This window comes from Equus asinus, chromosome 1, assembly GCF_041296235.1.
Source record: "Equus asinus isolate D_3611 breed Donkey chromosome 1, EquAss-T2T_v2, whole genome shotgun sequence".
In the NCBI taxonomy this organism is placed as follows: Eukaryota; Metazoa; Chordata; class Mammalia; order Perissodactyla; family Equidae; genus Equus; species Equus asinus.
Genome location: NC_091790.1, coordinates 184,706,105 through 184,727,773, shown reverse-complemented (window position 1 = coordinate 184,727,773; position 21,669 = coordinate 184,706,105). Strand labels below are relative to the sequence as shown.

Here is a 21,669-nt window from a genome sequence, read left to right as displayed (position 1 = left end):
TCGTGCTCCACCTCTCTGCCCAGCTCTCCACTCTCTGCCCCTTCCACCCAGTGATTCTCACCCGAGGACGCATGGCCCCCAAGGCAGCCTATCAGCAGCATCTTTCGGGCGTGTTTTTGTGTTTTCTTTTTCCTTTGCTTTTGGTTTTGTTTTTCTTCGAGCAGAGCACTGCTCCCCCTCAGATGTTCTGATAGGCCTCCCTTGGGGTCCATGCCCGCAGCCCCCCGCCTCGGGTGAAATCCACCCCCCCCACCCCCGAGAAGAATCACTGTTGTGGAAGCCCCACCTGCCTCCCTGGGCTGCACTCTCCCCGTGGGCGCCTCTAGCCTTCCGTCGGTTGCCACTGGCGCTTGCTTGTGCCTCAAAGACCCCAGCATTGCCCCCACGCTGCCATCAGCCCGGCGCTGTCCTCTTGGCACCAGCGCAGGCCCTCGCCTGAACGCTCACCGACACCCGACACGCCCGAACCCCAGTCTCCGGTAGAGCTCTCTTCTTGTCACGCCCCGCCCCGCCCCCCATCAACACCGCTCTAGCCCCCAGCCTCTAGGACTCTCAGGCACTGTGACAGTATCTTTCCTTGGTCCCAATCTGCCCCTTCCCGGCCCTTGCCGCTGGCCCTCTCCCTAGGTTGCCCCTCCTCAGGTCAGACCCGCGACACGGTCCCCCTGCAGAGCACCGGCCCTCTGGTCCTCTCGTCTCTCCTCGTTTCCTGCCAACCAGACCTTCCCCTTGCGTCTTTCCTGCAGCTACTCTCCTTGGTCCTCTCGGGGGCCATTCTCTCGTCTTCCTCACCCCCAGCCCTGCGTGGGTAACGACTCCTCAAGCTCCGTTAAAGAAGATGGTTCCCTTCGTACCTAGAGCTCCGCTCACGTCCCCGCCAGCTCCCCCCCGCTGGCTGCCTGTCCATCGCCCCGCCTCCCCTCCTGTCCCACCCTGTCAACTCGACCCACCCCCCAGCCTGAACCCCGTCCCCAACACCCACCCCATCCCTGCCGGATCCGTAGCGAAGAGCCTGGCCGAAGAGTTCCACCCTTGCCACCACATTCAAGGCCGCAGGAGCAGCCACTGCTCTCCGCCCACCGCTAGCCACCCCTTCTCCGCTCCTCCTTCCCCATGCCTCTGCCCCCGTTGGCGGGCCCCCGACGCTCCTCACTTCCAGCCCGCTGGCACCTCCGCCACCTCTCTGGATGTGGACATCCACATCTGCCACCTGCCTCTCATTTTCGCAAAACCCTCCTGTTGGCGTCCAGCCTGTCTTCCTTCCACCCACTCCACTCTCCATCCTCTCCTGCGGGGCCCTCCGAAGCCCGTCTGTCTCGGGGAGGTGACGCTCCCGCTGCAGTAGCCTCTCACGTTCAAGCTTCTCCCTTGCGACCTCTCCTCACGGGACGGGACGGCACGGGACGCATGGCTGCCCTTCCCCTAGTCGGCCCAGCAGAGCGCCCAGCCTCTCCCCTACGGCTCACGCCTCTCCTCTCAGAGCTCCCTAACGCCTGGCATTGAGTTGTATTCAGTCATCCCTTCTCCTTGGGGCTGTGCTCCCTCCCGTGTAGGGCCCTCACTGCTCACGCTCTTTCCATCCCCTCAGCGGGCCGCGTTCACTCCCGAAGCCATCTGCTGTCTCTCGTCTCGTCCTTCCGCTGGCTCCCGCCACCGCCTTCCCTGGAGGCTCCCTCTTCCCTAGCCTTGGCCCGTCTCACCTTCCTGCCTCTTCCGTCTTCCCTTTCATCAAGCCACTGTCTACTGGCCTCTACGCGGTCCCGCCGCTCAGTCCTCCGCTTCCTTCCTTTGCCCCCACGCCTTCCTTCTCTCCTTCTTCGGGACCCATGCTGCGCCCCTGCCCATCGCCCTTGCTCTCCTGCTCCCAGTGGGCCAGGTCGGGATCCACCCCGCTCTGCCCTCTTGCCCTCTTGGGCACGGTCCCCTCACAACACCCACATGCAGACTTTGAGACGCTCCTCTCGGTCTCCAGCCCTTTCTGCCTTGCCCTCTCTCTGTTGTCCCTTGGCTCCAGCCCGCAGGGCAAGAGCCCCCACCTCCCAGCCCCCACTGTCCCACCCCTCGCTCTCTCCCTCCGCGCCCCTTGGCTGACAACGTCATCTTCTGCGACCCGACCTGTGACCCCGCGCTGGTTTGAAGGTCCCCGTCTATCCGTGCTTGCCTCTGCGGGCTCCTCCCGCCACGTGCTAGACTACCTCCACTCCTCTCCGGGTCCCCTGAAATAGCAGAAGCAGGCATTTGGCGATCTTTGCGAACTCTCACCTCCGCCTTGCTTCCTACCTGCTCCTCTGCCATTTCTAAGCGTGCCTGCCATCCACACGCTGGACTCCATGCTCGTGAGTCCATCCCGAAGGCCCTGACGTGCTTCCTGAGCGGGGTGCCTCATAACTGCCAGCCTGCCCCGTTTCCTCTGTGTCACTACAGCCACCGTATCCCCTTTCCGCACCTGTTCCCCAGGGGTCCGGCTCTTCACACCCCCCGGGCCGTGAGTCCTGCCTCCGCGCTCCCGCCCTGCTCCTGCCACGTGGCCTCCATTCCTCCCCTGCCAAGCCCCTTGCCCAGACATCGGCCCATGTCCCAACACCGCACGCTCTTCAGGCTGGCTTCCCCTTTTCCCACCCGGAGTCCCCCGCACCTTCACGAGGTTCCCTCCCCTCTTCAGTCCCGCCTGCCCCTGTCTCTTCCCATCGGCTATCCTGACCCCACCCACAGCCCGCAGACCACCTGCTCACGGCTGCCCGAGACTCCACTATCGCCCTCTGCGCACGTCCCTGCTGTGCGGATTTCAACCCTTCTTGGCCCATCCTCCTCTTTTTCTCCCACTGTCGTCTCTGAGAGACCCTCGCGTCATCTTCAGCCACCGTCCTACTCGCCCTCGTAGCTGTCGGGCCCGTGAGGCAGCCACCGTCTTCCCCCAGCAACTTGTGCCCTGGATGCCCTGCCCTCATGCTCCCCGCCTTGCCCTCTTCATCGCCAACGTGCTGTGCCGAATCCATCTGCTCTCCCAGTTCGCTCCCAAGGCCCCTACCGTTTTAGCTGCCACCGTTTTTGAGACGGTCACTCCTCCTCTGGGCGTCTCTCTGACCTTTCCCGTCTCCCCGTGCCCCACACTGACAGGGCTGTCTCCAGCACCTTCCAGGCCACTACCACCACCGCCTCATCCTCCTCCGTTCTCCTCCCTCCCGCCTCTCCTGCGTTCCTTGATTCCTCGCCCACGCTGTGCTCTGCTCCCGGGTGCGCTTCCTCGGGGCCCTGGTCCACTCACGGGAACACACTTCCTTGATTCTCCACGTCCAGCCCTTCCTTCGGGCCCTCCGCCGGCCCTCGTGGCCCGGCACGTCCCTGGTCCTCTGTGCAAGCCTCTCCTGTCCCCAGCGGTCAGGCGCCACGGCCTGCCCCTCTCCCGCTTCCGGCCGGCTGGACCGCCTCTCCTCGACCCTACTCTCCCGCGTCTTGCACGCTGCTCCCCTCACCTCCTGCCTCCAGGGCCCCATTTCCTTGCCTCTCCTCTCTGCTCCTCACCTGCCTACAGAGCAACGGGACGGGACTGTCCTACCGGAGCCCGCGAACGTTCTTTCAGCTACCCTCTGTGACTCTTCCAGCGGGCCTCAGGACTTGGCGCTGCTGTGTGCTCCATGCTTAGTCCCTCGCCCCCGGCTCAACCCACTTCGGCCGGTCGTCTTCGCCTCGCACACAACGTACTGAATGAGCACGCTCCACCCACCAAGCCGTGCGCACGTCTCTGCGGACCCAGGCTGGGCTGTCCTCCTGGACCCGCGCGAACGGCCCCGCCTGTAACCTTTCACCTTTCCCTTCAGACCCCTGGTTGCACACTCTTCTGGCACACCTCTCGGGGAGCCCCTTCCCGTGACTCTCCGTTTTCCCTTCTCCGCAGCGCTCCTGCCTTCTTTCTGCCCTCCCTCTGCCCTCACGCCTGTGAACCCCAACCTCACACCACTGCGCTCAGTCTCCAGCTGCACAGTGCCCTGGGTTCTGCCGTCGTCCGTCCGTCCTTGCCTCCTTCCTTCCTCCCTCCCTAGCAGGCTTCGCTCTCCCACATGTCCCCCTTAGTTGCTGTCTGCTGTCTCCCCTACCGCCTGCCCCTTCCTTTCCTGTGGACCTCCCACCCGGTGCGCTCTGCTCACATCCCCACAAGCCAGCTTCCTTTCGGCCAGCACTCCCGTCTCTCTCACCCTCCTGTCGCATGCGTCCTCGCTTCCGGCACCGTCACCTTGGCCCTGCGCTCCCTACCCACCGCCAGTGAATCCCAACCACCCCCATCCTTCCAGGGGCCTAGTCGGCTACATCCATTTGCTCGCTGTCTGCCTCGTCCTGGGTCCTCGACCCGCACCCACGGCTGACGTTCCTGACTCTGAGGCCTCCGTCCACCCCGACTCAGGGGCCCATGTGCTCAGGCTCGTGCTCCACCTCTCTGCCCAGCTCTCCACTCTCTGCTCCTTCCACCCAGTGATTCTCACCCGAGGACGCATGGCCCCCAAGGCAGCCTATCAGCAGCATCTTTCGGGCGTGTTTTTGTGTTTTCTTTTTCCTTTGCTTTTGGTTTTGTTTTTCTTCGAGCAGAGCACTGCTCCCCCTCAGATGTTCTGATAGGCCTCCCTTGGGGTCCATGCCCGCAGCCCCCCGCCTCGGGTGAAATCCACCCCCCCCACCCCCGAGAAGAATCACTGTTGTGGAAGCCCCACCTGCCTCCCTGGGCTGCACTCTCCCCGTGGGCGCCTCTAGCCTTCCGTCGGTTGCCACTGGCGCTTGCTTGTGCCTCAAAGACCCCAGCATTGCCCCCACGCTGCCATCAGCCCGGCGCTGTCCTCTTGGCACCAGCGCAGGCCCTCGCCTGAACGCTCACCGACACCCGACACGCCCGAACCCCAGTCTCCGGTAGAGCTCTCTTCTTGTCACGCCCCGCCCCGCCCCCCATCAACACCGCTCTAGCCCCCAGCCTCTAGGACTCTCAGGCACTGTGACAGTATCTTTCCTTGGTCCCAATCTGCCCCTTCCCGGCCCTTGCCGCTGGCCCTCTCCCTAGGTTGCCCCTCCTCAGGTCAGACCCGCGACACGGTCCCCCTGCAGAGCACCGGCCCTCTGGTCCTCTCGTCTCTCCTCGTTTCCTGCCAACCAGACCTTCCCCTTGCGTCTTTCCTGCAGCTACTCTCCTTGGTCCTCTCGGGGGCCATTCTCTCGTCTTCCTCACCCCCAGCCCTGCGTGGGTAACGACTCCTCAAGCTCCGTTAAAGAAGATGGTTCCCTTCGTACCTAGAGCTCCGCTCACGTCCCCGCCAGCTCCCCCCCGCTGGCTGCCTGTCCATCGCCCCGCCTCCCCTCCTGTCCCACCCTGTCAACTCGACCCACCCCCCAGCCTGAACCCCGTCCCCAACACCCACCCCATCCCTGCCGGATCCGTAGCGAAGAGCCTGGCCGAAGAGTTCCACCCTTGCCACCACATTCAAGGCCGCAGGAGCAGCCACTGCTCTCCGCCCACCGCTAGCCACCCCTTCTCCGCTCCTCCTTCCCCATGCCTCTGCCCCCGTTGGCGGGCCCCCGACGCTCCTCACTTCCAGCCCGCTGGCACCTCCGCCACCTCTCTGGATGTGGACATCCACATCTGCCACCTGCCTCTCATTTTCGCAAAACCCTCCTGCTGGCGTCCAGCCTGTCTTCCTTCCACCCACTCCACTCTCCATCCTCTCCTGCGGGGCCCTCCGAAGCCTGTCTGTCTCGGGGAGGTGACGCTCCCGCTGCAGTAGCCTCTCACGTTCAAGCTTCTCCCTTGCGACCTCTCCTCACGGGACGGGACGGGACGGGACCCGACGCATGGCTGCCCTTCCCCTAGTCGGCCCAGCAGAGCGCCCAGCCTCTCCTCTCAGAGCTCCCTAACGCCTGACATTGAGTTGTATTCAGTCATCCCTTCTCCTTGGGGCTGTGCTCCCTCCTGTCTAGGGCCCTCACTGCTCACGCTCTTTCCATCCCCTCAGCGGCCCGCGTTCACTCCAGAAGCCATCTGCTGTCTCCCTTGGGGTCCATGCCCGCAGCCCCCTGCCTCGGGTGAAATCCACCCCCCCCCCACCCCCGAGAAGAATCACTGTTGTGGAAGCCCCACCTGCCTCCCTGGGCTGCACTCTCCCCGTGGGCGCCTCTAGCCTTCCGTCGGTTGCCACTGACGCTTGATTGTGCCTCACAGACCCCAGCAATGCCCCCACGCTGCCATCAGCCCAGCGCTGTCCTCTTGGCACCACCACCTGCCTTTCCATAATCACTTACTCACACCCCACATGACTGAATCCCCAGTTTACTTCTAGAGTATTACTTTGCTTTCTTTTCTTTACCTTGCCTCTTTATCCCGAATCAGTACTCTTGATGTTATATTCTTTTTTTTTAGTTATGTTTTTCTTCCATGCATCCCTCATTCCACTGTTTCATTTTACTTCCTTCCCAAGTTCTTAGTGTTTACTTTGCTTGATTAGAATTTTTCAAATCTATTCACTGAAGCACTCAATCTTTTCCATATTCAATATTACACAGGACACACTCTAACCTTTTACTCTCATCACTTATTCCTCTACTCCTTTCAGTTCAAGAGTCTTAATTGTCATCGCTTCTAGATCTTGTCGAAAACTTGGCACCTTCCTGAACTCACCTCTGGAAAAGTACATATACTCTTAATCTTATCATCTGATTTCCCTCTCATCCCCATTCAATATTTTCTATTTTCTCATTAATATTTTCTATTTTTCACATTTACATACTTTGACAAATTTGGCAAGACCCTCTGTCTCACCACCTTAATTTATACACTGTTTGCTCTCATCCCCCTCACGCATTGCCCTGCTGCACTCTGATTTTTCATTGTCTCTGTATATGGTATAATGCATGCAATTTTCCTGTCCTCTTTTCCTCTGTTATTTCCATTATTATTGAGGACATTTTTGTCTGATTTTTGTTTTTTCTCAAGGACTCTCTTATTCCTGTGTGTAACTCTAGTTTTGCATATGTATTCTGTACCTCTCTTTTTCTTCTCTACCATATTTAAGCCCCTTCGCCCCATCATTTCCCCATTTCATAATTTGTCTAATACATTTTTTCTGACAAAGTTAGAAATCTTTTCCAGTTACAGATGTGCACTTCTCAATTCCATTCCTTGTCACCCATTGCCCCATGTCACCTCAATTCCTCTATCCATTTCTGAACTTTTTCCACTCCTTTGTCTGTAATTTGATTAAATATAGAACTCAATCTATCTTTTCCACTTTGTCTTTTTCTAATATTCCATTCTAATGCATATAGTTGCTTTCTGACTTATTTCTGTCCTGCCTTCACTTTGTTCAATACCTTTGGCCAGTCTTTAATCCTATATCCATGTCCTTGATTTATGCACTACTTCTGTGGCCCTCAGGTTTCTGGGTCTCCTTACTGTGAAGTTGTTTTACCTTATATTTACTGTAGTTACCCTGAAATGTTGTCTAATCCTCATAGGGCTCTTTTCTCTTTGTTTCTGTCATCCATAGTCTTCCTTGTTCCATTAGATACAATTATACTGCCCAATCTTGTTTTTCAATATGTCATTCCTTACATGACCTTTACAATCTAAAGGTAAACTTTTCTTTTCCACCCATCTTCTTGTTTGTCCTTTTTTTCCTATTCTGCTTTTTTTTAACCATCCATATACCAAGTATGTATCATTCTCATACACTCACTAATACCTTCCTCTTTGGTTCCTCTTTTTCTTCTACATTCATTGCTCAATCCATTTCCATATTTCTTCTTTCCCACATATTTTGCTGAACTGCTTTGGTTTTCTATTTATTCCTTGATAGGATCCCTGAAACTTGCCTTGTTTCACGTCCACTTCACTGAACCTGTCTCTAACCTTTCTATCAACCCCACTTTTTATGCAAACACATTTTCCTGGAGACTGTCCCTCATATGTCTTATTTTCACTTATCTCTTTATCTTCCCCGCCCCATCTTCCTTTAAGAAATGCCTCACCACCCAGTTCTCTTCCTGACCCAACTGCTTTATAAGTACAAGCAATTTTCATTATCCTTTGTTTAAAATATGCTGAATAACAATTTTTGTTAGTAAATACTTATACTACAATATCTTAAATTTGAAAAGGCCTTCAACCATCTCCCTTTAAAAAAATCCAACATATTTTCTCACCCATCACAAAAATACTATTATAAAAACTTTGAAGCATTTCTTTTATATAAACATTTTAAAGGACAACTATATATTTAACATAGAATTCATTCATTAGTGTACATGTTTATACGTAGTACAAAATGATCCCATACTATGATATAAGACTATAACTGCATTCTCCCGCTACACTGCAAGGAATAATGAAAAGTCTTCAAGATAAATAACAAATGCATATACATTTTTTTAAATGAAATATATAAATAAGAAACTTTTTAGAAACATTTACTTACCAATTGTTGAATTGCTTGAGCCGTTCCACACACATTGCAGGGAAGGTGGTGGGAATAACGCACAACACTTTTAAACACCTTGAGCTTAGGTAGGAAGCCTATCAGCAGAAGAAGTATGACCACAGCAAACATATACAATCCCAAACAGACTTGTTGGAAAGTAAAAGTTTTTGCTAGCACAAGAATGTTAACTCACTGTACCGAGCTTCCCAAACACATGGAGATATATGGAGAAAAACTTTTCATGTTAACAAGTATTTTGATTAAATGAGTAGATAGCTGGTGATACCTGCAGTCCTCATTCTGGTCTCAGCAATATTTGCCATTTTGCATCCTGCATATTCCAAACCCAGCCTGATTCATACATCCCCTCTCCAACCAGCATACTCTCTCCTTTCCCCTTTCCTCTTTTTTTTAATTTTATACAAGTCTTTTCAGTTGCTTCTCTCACACTTTCAGCCAGTCCTAGTATAATTCCTTAACTTCTTGATAAATTTAACATCATAGTAATAGGCAGGTCTCCCATACTCCTTTTGAGTATTTGCCCTGCCAGATCTTAAACATTCTACATATCTTTTACCCACTGACTCTATATCATATCAATGAATGCACGATTATTCTCTTGAGGTTTACCTCATTATGATCCTCAACCATTCCTCAACCAATAGCATTCATTTGTTCTACAGCAAAAGCATCCAATCCACACCTTCTAAAAGATCAGTGGTGATGTTTTTGAAGTTTCCACCAATGGCTTCTTATTGGGGTTTATCTTAATCCATCTCCCTCTAACCTTTCCTAGCACACTATCACCTCAGTCATAAATTTCCCACTAAGACTTCAAGAGCCAGCCTACCCAATTCCTCTTCTCTTTCAGGTCCTGGATCCTCTCCTGTTTTATGCACAGTTCTGAGATCTGACAGCTGTGTATTACTTTCATTCACACCTGATGTGTCTTGTTGCCATTACATCTACTCAAAATTGCTCTCAAATTCATACAATGCCCCTTTATTTACTTGCCATCCTCTGTTTTCTATCATGTCCTTTGGCCTAAGTATGTAGCAATAGCCATTTCTCCCATCAATGTCTATGACTATTCAAATAATATCTTTCCATCTGAAGGCAATTTGAATATTGCTCTTCTATTCCTATTTTTTTGCTCCAAACTCCCTACATTTCTTCCAACATTCCTTCTTCTTTCCATTTTACCATTTCAGTGAATCTAATCATCTCTTCTGGATATGTATACTTTTGATATTCATCACTCACAATTCAACCTTCTTCCATCTTCCTTATTTCCTACACTCTTTACTGAGTCTTTTTCTGCCATCCATTCAGTCTGGACTTTCCTAGGATTCCTGCTCTGGCCCATTTTAAGTCCATCACATTTAACGGCTCTCTAATCTGCCATTCCATTGACTATACTGATGGCTTCAAATCTTTCTCCAATAAAGCTTTCTGGGCAGCAACATATCCTACTCCAATTCTTATTCAGCCACATTCTCACCTCTCTCTTTCCTCCACTGGTAGGTATCTGGCTTAACATAGAATTTTTCTCTGAACTTCCAATTCTCCTATCTCTCAGTGTTCCTCACCCTGGCCCTGTATAATGCCCTTCTTGTTTAACATTTTACAAAACTGCATTGTCTGCACCACAGCTAGGTCCTACACTCCCTCTCCTTACTTAGAGTTCAGCCCCAATTTTTCTCTACCTTTTTCCTTCTCTTTTTTTAAATAAATGTCTCAATAGTTTTTCTTACTTACAGCCAATTCTAACATAATACTTTAATTTCTGAGCAGACTTTAACATCATACAAGTTCTGCCTGATTTCTCTTATTTGCTCTTACATATACATTAACATCTATAATATCTTCAGCTTCCATCTCTATAATAGTGATAGATACATTATTCTTCTCTTGAGATGTCCTCTTGAGGTATACCCCCATAACAATACCCACCCACTTCTTACAAAATACACATTACCCTCTCCCCTGATAAACCACCCACCCGCACTCTCTACTTGGTCAAACCATTGTCTTTCAGGTTGCTATCAATGGCTTTTTATCAAAATTCATCTGATTCATCCTAATCTTCCACCCTAACCTTTCTTTTTAACCAAGCCCTTTAATTAAAATGTTCCATCCCCCCAAAATTCATACACGCACTATCCCACTTCATATCTTAACTTTATGTAGTATTTGAGATTTTTTTAAAGAAATAAAATATTGCACATATAATTGAGTCTTCTTCTGTACCACCTCCTCTGTACTACTCCGGAATCATTTACCTCACCCTGAAAAGAAGAATCACTACATAATTTGATACCTATCCTCACAGATATTTTTATAATTTTAATAAATATTTACATATCCATAAATAATATGTAATGCTATCTTTGAGGGTTTTAAACATATATATAAATTGTGTATATTTTTTAAATTTTTTCCCATCAAGACTTCAAGAGCTAATCTACTTTCTGACTCCTATTCATATGCAGGCCTTGATGTCTCTCATTATATACACCACTCTTCAACACCAAACATTGTAACCATTTAGACCCCTTCTGAGATCTACAGATTGCTACATTCTGGGTGACTTTAATCCACATCTTATTTGCCTTTTTGCCACTCTGACCATTGAGATACCCGCTCTAATTCATGCAATGCTCCCATCACTTAGATTAAAACCCTCTTCTTCTTTCTTATTCTTTTATGCTCTATGCTTTCATACCATATCATTTCAGCTACTATCACTATATCAGGGCAATAGATACAGTATTCTTCTCCTGAAGTTTACTTCCCTCATGATTCCCAACCACTTCTCAAGAAAGTCAAATAATCTTCTCTATAGACAAACCACTTACTCATGCTCCCTAACTGGTCAATCCTGATGTATTTTAAGGTTGCTAGCAATGTCTTTTTAGAAGAATTTATCTTAATAAAACTCCTTTAAACTTTCCTCTTAACCAAATTTTTAATTAAAAATTTCTACCCACAGCCTTAACAGCTAGTCTACTTTCTCATTCCCCTTCCTTATCCAGGTCCTTGAAACTCTATTAGATAGATCACTTGTTACCATTGGGCCTTCCCAAACAATTTGACCAACTAGGCCCATTTCAAGATCTCCACTGTAGGTGTCTTTGTTATACACTTACTCTGCACTGTTGCCTCTCCATTTATTCTTAACTCTTCTCTGATTCATACCATGGTTCTTCTCTCAACCATCAGACTCTCTCTTCCTTCTTATTCCATCATAACGTTGGTCTAAGTATGGTGCCATAACCCACCAGTCAATATCTGCCATTCTTAAAATCATCCCCTCACATCTGCAGGAATCTTCCCTTTGCTCTTCCATTTCTTTCCTCCTTATTCCCTGTTTTGCCCCAGAGAAACATGCTGCCTATCTTCTTTGTCCCTTCTTCTGTCAGCTACCACCTACATACACATCATTCTTACAGATCCAGTTGTCTCTTCAGGATAGATATTCCCCTCATGTTGGGTACTCACTGCTCCACCCACCGCCATCTCCCCTCATGTCCTGTGTTCCTTACTGCATTCGTTTGTACTCTCAGTTCAGCATAAACTTCAATAGGATTCCTGCCGCTGGCCTGCCTTTTATGCCCATCCCACTTAGCCTATTTCTGACCTTCACCATATTGACCATACCCATTACTTGCAGTATTTTTCCAACAAAGGATCCTGGTCAGCAAAAACTCATACTCCAATTCTTACTTTGCTACATTTTTACCTCACTCTCTCTCCTTATTAATACAGAACTCTGACAAATTTCCAACTCCCATTTCCTATGTTCTCATTTAGCCCCCTTTAAATGCCCTTCCATATTTATTTTTCTACACTGCATGTTCTGCACCCTAGCCTAATTCACATCCCCTCTCCTTATTTAGCTTCTAGCCTCCATCTTTTGCACTCTCCTTCTTTGCTATTTTTCATACAAGTCTCCTCAGTTGCTTCTCTCACTTTCTGCAAATCCTAATATGTTTCCGTAATTTCTGAGTATATCTTTAACATCCCTCTTATAGGACATTCTTTCCAATTCCCCTTTGGAGAGTTCCCTATATAGCTTAACCTTTCATAGTGATGAATGCATGTTCTTTTTGAGGTTTCCTCCACTCCTGATCCCTACTCTCGCCTCTCAAAACCAGTTTTCTACTCTTTAGACAAGACTTTCCCTTAGATAGCTTCTAACCTGTCTTCTTCCTTTTCCATCATGACCTTTGGCCCAAGTATAGAATCAAGGACAATTTCTACATCAATATGAAGTGATACCTTCTCATCTGGTGCAGATTTAACTTTGCTATTTTACTCTTTTCTTTATTTTGCCTTATAAAAACTCTACCTTATATTCAGCATCCCTCCTTCATTCAGAGACTATGTGCATATCCTTCCCATAAATTCAGTGGTCTCTTCTGGATAAACAAACACCTCATATTCAGCACGCACTGTTCAGACTCTCCAGACTGGATTATAGGTCCCACATAGCCTCTCTCTACCCTCCCTCTTCCATGAAGTTTCCTGAACAGTTCCCTCCTATAACCTCAATTCTTATTTAGCCACATTCCCTACTTCTTCTCTCTGGATTAACATAAACTCACTCTATCCAAGTTTTACTCTCCCCTGTCCAGTCTTCCTCATTCTAGCACTCCTTAACACCTTTACCCTTTGGCCATGTTACTGTCCTACAAGTCCCCACCCCCGCCTAATTCATATGCCCCTTTCCTTTTCAGCCTCCAGTCTCTCCTTATCTGCTCTCCTCTCATACAAGTCTCCTCAGTTGCTTCTCTAATTTTCAGCTAATCCCAAAACGACTGGTTGCTAGCAAAGACTTTTTATCAGAATTACTCTTAATCTGCCTTTGTCTAAAGCAGTGGTTCTAAAACTTCAGCTTGTTAAAACACAAACTGCTGGGCCCGCCCCAAGTTTCTGATTCAGTAGGTCTGGTGGGGCCCAAGAATTTGTATTTCTAACTAATCCCTAGGTAGCAGTGATAGAACACATTTTATGAAGCACTGTTCTAAACTTCCCCCTCAACCAAGCCCTTTAATTAAAAATGTCCCCTCAAGGCATCAAGAGTGAGTCTGCTACTGACTATCGTTCCTTTTCAGGCCTTTATTTATCTCCCATTATATATACTAGTCATTGAAATCTGGCTAATATTTGACCAATAAGGCCCATTCTCATATCTGACAGGGTTCCTCATTCTGGGCACCTTTATGGTGCATGTGGGTTTTCTTATCACCATGCCACCCACTCAGAATCGCTCTCTATTCAGTGCACCTCTTGGCCTTAACTCTCTCCTTTCGTGCCTTTTGGCTCAAGTATGGGGCCTTCTCCTTCAGTCAGTACCTGCCATTCTTCAAATGACCTTCCAGTCTAGGGCAACTGTAACATTGCTCTCCCATTCCTTCTCCTCTTATTACCTATTTTGCCCTAAAGAAATATGCTACCTCATCTCCAGCCTCCCTTCTTCGTTTATCTACCATCTATATTTCATTCACATGGACTCAGTCTCCTCCTGAACAGCTCTCCTTAGCTAGGTTCTCTCCCCAATAGCTGTCTCTCAGAAAATCTTCACATGATGGAGTAAATTCTAAGACTAACTTTAATGTCGTACTTACATGGTATTCATTTGTATCTCCCTTTGGTGGTTTGCCCTCCCATATCTCAACTACATATAGTATAATTTTCATCTACCATCTACACATGGAAATAACAAATGAAGTTTAACTCTTGAGTTGGGTTCCCAACATGATCTCTGGCCACTCATCTCCCAGTATTAGTCATCCATGCTACAGACAAACTACTCAGAGATCTATTCTGGCATCTTTAAGGTTGCTGCCCTGGCTTTATATCAGGGTTCATCTTAATCCATCTCCTTCTAATCCTCCTAATTAAAACTTCCCACCAAAATTACCCATTACTTTTCAGACCCTGTTCTTCTCCCCTTAAATATACTGCTTTTCAAAGTCTGGCAGTAAGGCCCAACATTTGGCCAGATAGACCCATTATAAGATCTCACAGGATTTCCCATTCTGGGAAACTATTCCTCATCCTCTCCACCCATGCCACTCCACCTACTCTCAACTATTCTTTATATAGTACTCCTTTTACGTAGTTTCCAGTATCTTCTTTCTTATTTAATCATGATCTTTGGTACAAGTATGGTGCCATATCTTTCCTGTCAATACCTGCCAATCTTCAAGTAACCCCATCTCTTCATCAGGCTCTTCCAACTCTTTTCCTGGATTGACCATAGATAAACACCGGGTTACCTACACAGTCACTTGTTTTTTAGCTACCATCTTTACATTATTTCTCATGGATTCAGTAGTCTTTTCTTTCATCTTCCTTGTTTCCTCCACACTATTCTAAGTACAACTGCACTCTCAGTTCAATCCAGACCTTCATAGGATTCCTGCCATTGTCTATGACTCAGATCCACCCCATGCAGACTCTTTAACTTTTCACTCTCATGGTCATATTTGTTGCTTCAAATAAGACTCCCAGAGGGCACTTCCTCATAACACCAATTCTTATTTAACCACTTACTCTTCACATTCTCTCTCCTTTGGTTGTAATCTAGCTTAATTCACATTTCTCTACTTAATATGCAACTCTGCCATTTTCCAGTGTTCCTTATTCTGGCCCTGTTTAATGCCCTTCCCTACTCACCTTATATTCTGCACCGCAGCTTAAATCCTCTGTCTTCTCTGTGTTCTTAGCTTCTACCCTCCATCTTCTCTCTCTCCTCCATATTTTCATACACATCTCCCTAGGAAATGTCTATCACCAATCCTCACATGGCAAGGTACGTGGCAGCCAACTTTCCTGCACACTATGCAGTAGTCTACGATGTCTTAACTAGCAGTCATTCTTTCACTTACCATCTCTCTTCAGGAGGAATGAATGCAGAAACTTCTCTTCATATGTACTTCCCTCATCATCTTTCCCCATTCCCCATCTAATACAATAATCTATTCTCTGGACAAACCACCTATTCACACCCCCTACCAAGTCAAGCCTAGTATCTCTAAAGTTGCCAGCAATAGCTTTTTATCAGCATTCATCTTAATCAGCTTCCTTATAAACTTTCTTATCACCCAAGTCCTTTAATTAACAATTTCCCTCCAAATTGGTGCTTCAAGGGCTGGTCTACTACTGCCTCCTACTCAAGTCCTTGCTCCTCACACTTTCTTTACACTTCTCATTGCAGTGTGGTCTTGCACCCCAAATGTGACCAAGTGGACCTTGTTTTGAGCTCTCACAGGATCCCCCATCCTGGATCTTTATTCCACACCTACTCTGCCTTGTAGGCCCTCCACTATATAGTATTTCCTTTTCTTTGCCTCCAGGCTTTCTTTTCTTTCTTGTTGTGTCATGACTTTTGGCCCAAGAATGCTGTCTTATCCTTCCAGTTGATGTCTGTCATTCCTTAGTGACTCTTTTGCATCTGAGGGCAACCTTAATGTTGCATTTCTGTACCTTTCCTTCTTTGCTCCTATTTGTCCTAGGGAAAAACCTTATCTTCAGCATCCCTCCTTGCCATGTGTACAGCATTCCCATGGAGTCAACATTCTTTCCTGGTATATACTCCTCATTTTAGGCACTCACTGCTCTACTCACTTTCATCTTCCTTGATTTCCTACACACTATACCTCATCCATTCCTTCTCAGTTCAGTCCAGACCTGATGGGTTGCTGCAATTAACCTGTTTCAGGTCCCTTTTACCTCCTTTCTAATTTTTGCCCCACTAACATTCTTTTTTAAAAATTATTATTCCAACAAAGCTTCCCCGTTTCTTATTTAGTCACAGTCTCCCCTCCAGTGGTTGGGACCTGGCAAGTCCCCACCAAATTTCCCACTCGCTGTTAGCCATGCTGCATGCCCTGTACCCTAAGCTAACTCAAACATCTCTCCTTACTTAGCTTCCAACATCCATCTTTTCTCTAATTTTGTGTTTTCTCTCTCATTTTCAATCAGTCCTCACAAGATGAGACTCATTTCTGAGAACAGGCCTTCTTCTCTTATTCCCTTTGGTTATCTGCCTTGCTTTGTTCAAGAAGCTCTCATCTTCTTATTATGGCAATGGATTCAGTATTGTTCTCTTGCCATGGAAAGGCCCCCTCTCACCTCCTCTCCTCATCACTCAGTTTTAGTCATCCACTCTAGCAACAGTCACGGACTGCTGCCAGTGGTTTTTACTGGAGTTCACCTTGGATTCCTTGTAACCTCTCACTGTATCAACGAAACCATTTAATTAAAAATTTGCCAAATTTCAGGAACATTGTCTCTACTAATACCCTTGCTATTTTGCTTCCTTAATCCATTTCTCTGTATCACTTACTTCTACGTAAATAAGTGTCTTCTGTCTTTACTTATACATAAAATTCAACCAGTTTGCCCCAATCTGTGCTCTACCACTGTTCCTATCTCTCCTTACTCCTCTTCCTCATTTGCCTGTAGCCTCCCTGCTTAATGAGAACCAAGCTGGGGTTCATATAATCTTCTTTAACTTAGTGTCTATCCTGTCTCTCCATTCTTATTTGATCATGACCTTGTCTCTACTATAATCCCTTATCTCTTGGTGTTTTTCTTTTTTTTTTTTAATACCTCAACTGACCCATTCTGAGTTTGTGTTAACTTCTGCTTTTTTTCTTTTTTCCTCTCCCTTCCTCCAGCCAAAAACTCTAGCTTAATTTAACCACAATCATTCTTTCATCAACCCCCTAATGTACTGGAAATAGATTCTGTAGTCTTGATGGTATACTCTTTCCTATACGGGTCGCCCCACTACCATGATCTATTTTCAACAGACTCTATTCAATTTATTTGCTCTCTGAATTCAAACATAGTCTTCATAGGATTCCCAGCACTGGCTTTAAGTATCTCTAACCTTTCAATCTCTTGACTGCCTCAGCTCACCAGACCCTGCTGGAAAATATCTAGTCCCCTTCATTTGAAGTATGTATTTCAATTTTATTCCTAAACAAATTCTCTTCTCAGAACCTGTGCATTAGCATATCTCTTATTGTTTCCAACTACCCCATGGCCTTTCTGGCCTCTTTCCTTCTGCTCATATACCTTCCTCTGCTTCCCAAAGCTCTTTGACATCTTTTGAGATCCAATTAAAAAGTTATATCCTTTCAAATTTTTTAAGATTTTTCCCAGGCTGTTAATCCTGCACTCACACACAGCCCTCTATTAAAACTTTTATTAAAGAACCTATGGCATTGAGTTGCAATGTCATAGGTACACAGATAGATCACACATACACACACACACTCTTAACTCCTCAACAGTCAGCTCTTGGAGAAAGAGGTCATGTCTCAGTCATCTTTTTATCTAAGGGTCTAAGCACATTAGTTTACACTTTTACATGTAATGTCAACATGTACTGATAGTTACTACATGTTTGGATGGAATGGAGGGAGGGAGTTTAAAGACATGACTGAGCAGATGAAAGTCTTACTACCCAACCTGTCATAACTGGTCTTTATATCTGAGTCTTTTTTCCCGTCCTTGCCTACCCCCCAAATAACTTTCTAACTCCCCAATTTCTAATACTTTTTCTACCTATAAGCCTTTTCCAGACCATTGATTAGAGCCTCAATGCATTTTCTTCATCCATGCTTAATGAATCCCCTCCTTCAGACGGTTCAGAAAATCCTGTCTTTTTCATGAAGACTTCACTTTCCAAAAATGTGCCCCCCCTGTATTTCTCATTACTTCTACCAGTCATCTCACATCATCTAATTGCCCACTTGCTTTTCCATTTTGAGACACTGACTTTACCCATACTAGAACTTCATTACTGACCCACTCACTGCAGGTTGAAAGTTGACATAAACCAAGTTCATTCTGGTGATCTGTGGACTCAATGTCAGTCCACAATCTAAAGATAACATTGAGACTCTGATGTACTTGAGTCAGTGTTAATTTAATGATCTGTGTGCTTTTTACCACTGGTATTTTATGCTTTGTCAGCTCCTAAAGTAGTTGTGCTCTTAGATTTTTCAACATGCAGACCCTTTTGACAGTAATGGCAAAAAGCCCCTAAAAACATCTCCCCTGTTGCTTTCTTTATCCCAAAATAAAAATAGAGTTTTGCCTTTGTCATCTTTCCCCATACTATTCTAACCCAAAGTGGGGGATAGATTTTTAAAATCATACTTCGTGAGACTTCCTTTTTGACTAGCCTACAGGCTGCTTTTGAGAACTACCACCCTAGAAAAGAGAGTCTGCTTGTTTCACTTCATAATATAGAACCCAGTGCCAAGTGCAGATGCTGCTTCCTAAGCACTGATGGAGACTTCGTGCTTGTGCTATCCACTAACCCAGGCTTGCCTGCTCTTTCTCCTCCAGTTGCAGGCACCTTCAGCTGCACCATGAAGTTTACTGTCCGGGACTGCGACCCTGACACTGGGGTTCCAGCTGAGGAGGGGTATGATGATGAGTACGTGGTGAGTCTCCCCTGCACAGACTCACTTTGACACCCTTGCACCACTAAGTGACTTCAGCCTGGAGAGAACATTTTTCTAGGAACATCTGACATGCACTTAGGGAATTTTATTCTTCTCAAACAGATTACAACTGAGGAGGATGTGGACTAATCCTCCTCTGTAATGGGAGTGTATCATACCTAAGAGAATTGAGATTTATCACTTCATGACTGATTGAAACAAACTCAACCTTTTTTATGTCTATTAATAACAGAGATAATTAAGAGATGAAAATAATTACATGATTTTCATTGAAATCGGTTTTATTTAAAGTATTGGGTTTTTTTTTTTTTATCAGCTTTTAGTTTGCTTAGACTGTAGCCACATCATGGACTGAAAGCCTTCACAGAATGCAGGGAAAAGTTTTAAAAGCATGCCCCTGATAGTGACTGCTGAGTTCAGAAGGCCTTGCATGGTCTGAACTCAGTGGTAAGGTGTGACAACATGACTGGTTTGTATCCCAGGCCTGCAGAGGTTGATCTGAAGATGGCTCTTGCCAGAGGTCCTATTTTCTTGCTTTCCTTTGCTAAGACCTACATCATTAAATTTACCCAGACTATAGAACTTAAACTAGTTTGGTAGTAAAGTTTTCCCTAGGCTCCCTCAGAAGATAAAACACAGAATGATAGTCCCTTCCATCTTTGTTCTCTACTGAGGGGACTTTCATTTACTTACTCCTGCTTGCTTGTCACTCACTAGCTGGAGGATCTTGAAGTGACCGTGTCTGACCACATTCAGAAGGTAGTGAAGCCTAACTTTGCTGCTGCCTGGGAAGAGGTGGGAGATACCTTTGAGAAAGAGGAGACCTTTGCCCTCAGTTCCACCAAAACTCTTGAAGGTGAGAATAATTTTGCTATCAATATATTGCCTAACAGCAGTATAAAACCTGATAGGCATATTTGTTATTTCAGAAGAACTAACTTTTCTTTAAATACTTCATAAACTATTTCACTTATAAGGCCAGGACCCTGTCTGCATGATCTGAGTCAACCAGTTTCTAGAAGCCTCCCTCCACACACTACTACCCACCCCTTTTACCCCCCAGCTCCCAGCACATACTCATGTAGAGGCAGATCCCTGTGCTGACCTTTCCTGATACTGTTGCATCAATCTTCTCAACACAGAAGCTGTCAACAACATCATCACTTTTCTGGGCATGCAGCCATGTGAGAGGTCAGACAAAGTTCCTGAGAACAAGAATTCCCATTCCCTCTATCTGGCAGGTAAGAAACTTCCATCAGAATTCCCCATTATTTTGTTGCAAAGTTTAATAGCAAGGGATGTGCATGGACACCTCATGCCCTGCTATTGTCCCATTATCCCATTATATGAGTTACAATTTGAAGCCCCATCAAAACGAATAATTTGTTTTAGATGTTTAATTTTTGCATGTTCTTCTTAACTTGTTCTTTTTAAGATGTACATTTGGCCTAAAACACTTACTTAAATCTCGCCCAGAGATACCAGTGCCACCATGACCCCCACTTTGAGTACTCCAAATCAGTATTACTGAATACCTTCTATGTACCTGGTATTATGGGAATATAAAAGATTATTTAGATTTTGTATGTAGGATTCAATTCCTACTATAAACACAAATCTCTAGAAAAGCAAAACTAAAATAATAGAAAGGAAATGCAGGCAGAGCATGATAACTTTCATTATTCAGAGCTTTTCTTGAGTTTTTAATCTGGTTCTCCTCACCTTTCCTCTCAGGTGTATACAGAGGTGGCTATGATCTATTGGTGAGGTCCAGGCTGGCCTTGGCAGATGGAGTGACCATGCAGGTGACTGTCAGAAGCAAAGACGGAACACCTGTAGATGTTATCTTGGCTTCTGTTGGATAAGTTTTCACTGGGCAAGATGAAATTGATGTACACTTCACTGTCAGTGGGCTTTTAGGCTAGTGGCATGAATTTCCCAGAATCATAAAGATTAATCATTTTGGAGAAGCAAATTAGCTGTTTGGCCCTGAGCCAACAGATCAAGCAAATGTCTGTCGTTGTGCATGTCTTTTTTTCCCCCCTTTTTCTTTTTATTACACTTGGTCAACTTTGGTCTGATAGTACAGCTTTGGGTGATCTTGAAAATCAAATACTATCCTATACCCCAGCTGCTTAACTTCATTATATTCTTTAATTTAATGTGTGTCTGAAAGCTCCTGGCAATGTTGGAAAGCTCTTATCCCAGAGGGGTGGTGGGGGAGGGGAAGCCAGAGTCCACTTTTGTCAAAATTCATTTTTATTAATAGAAAATAAACACTTATTCCAGTTTCAGTTATACTTGAAGTTGCTAATAAAAAAAAAGAATTTAAAATAATCACTTAATCCTGTTTTGACTAAAACAATGAAACTGTGGCTTAAAAAAAAAGTATTCAGCACCATTTGCTCATAGGCCTTTCAGAATTTGTTCTTAAAGTTTCTGGAACTTTCCTGTCTGTGAAGTACAGGAATTGCTAAGCTACATGAGGAAGCCTCTCTGGGACAACCAATGAGAAGTTAAGCAGTCATAATAAAAGGAATCACTGTACATTCGGCAGGTCACTTGGACTGCACAACGATCCCCTCCCCTCCACTTTATCTCAAGAGGGACACGCTTCTAAGCACTGAAGTATGAAGAGCTAGACTGTTATTTGCTGTTTGAATTTGTCTTTCCAGCTAATAACAGTAAATCTCTGGCACAGATGTTATTGGTCCTTAATGTCCTGT

The 21,669-nt window shown here is 46.3% G+C and overlaps 1 protein-coding gene across 1 annotated transcript in view; it reads left to right on the top strand.

Moving 5' to 3' along the window:
• Positions 1-21,040, top strand: part of COPG2 (COPI coat complex subunit gamma 2) — a 307,326-nt gene extending 286,286 nt beyond the window's left edge. Inside the window, exons 21-24 of the mRNA XM_070513489.1 lie at positions 18,825-18,922; positions 19,661-19,799; positions 20,086-20,184; positions 20,678-21,040. Coding sequence (XP_070369590.1) covers positions 18,825-18,922; positions 19,661-19,799; positions 20,086-20,184; positions 20,678-20,808 — 467 coding nt within the window. The 3' untranslated portion in view covers positions 20,809-21,040. The remainder of the gene's footprint in view (positions 1-18,824; positions 18,923-19,660; positions 19,800-20,085; positions 20,185-20,677) is intronic.
• Positions 21,041-21,669: the final 629 nt, after the last annotated feature.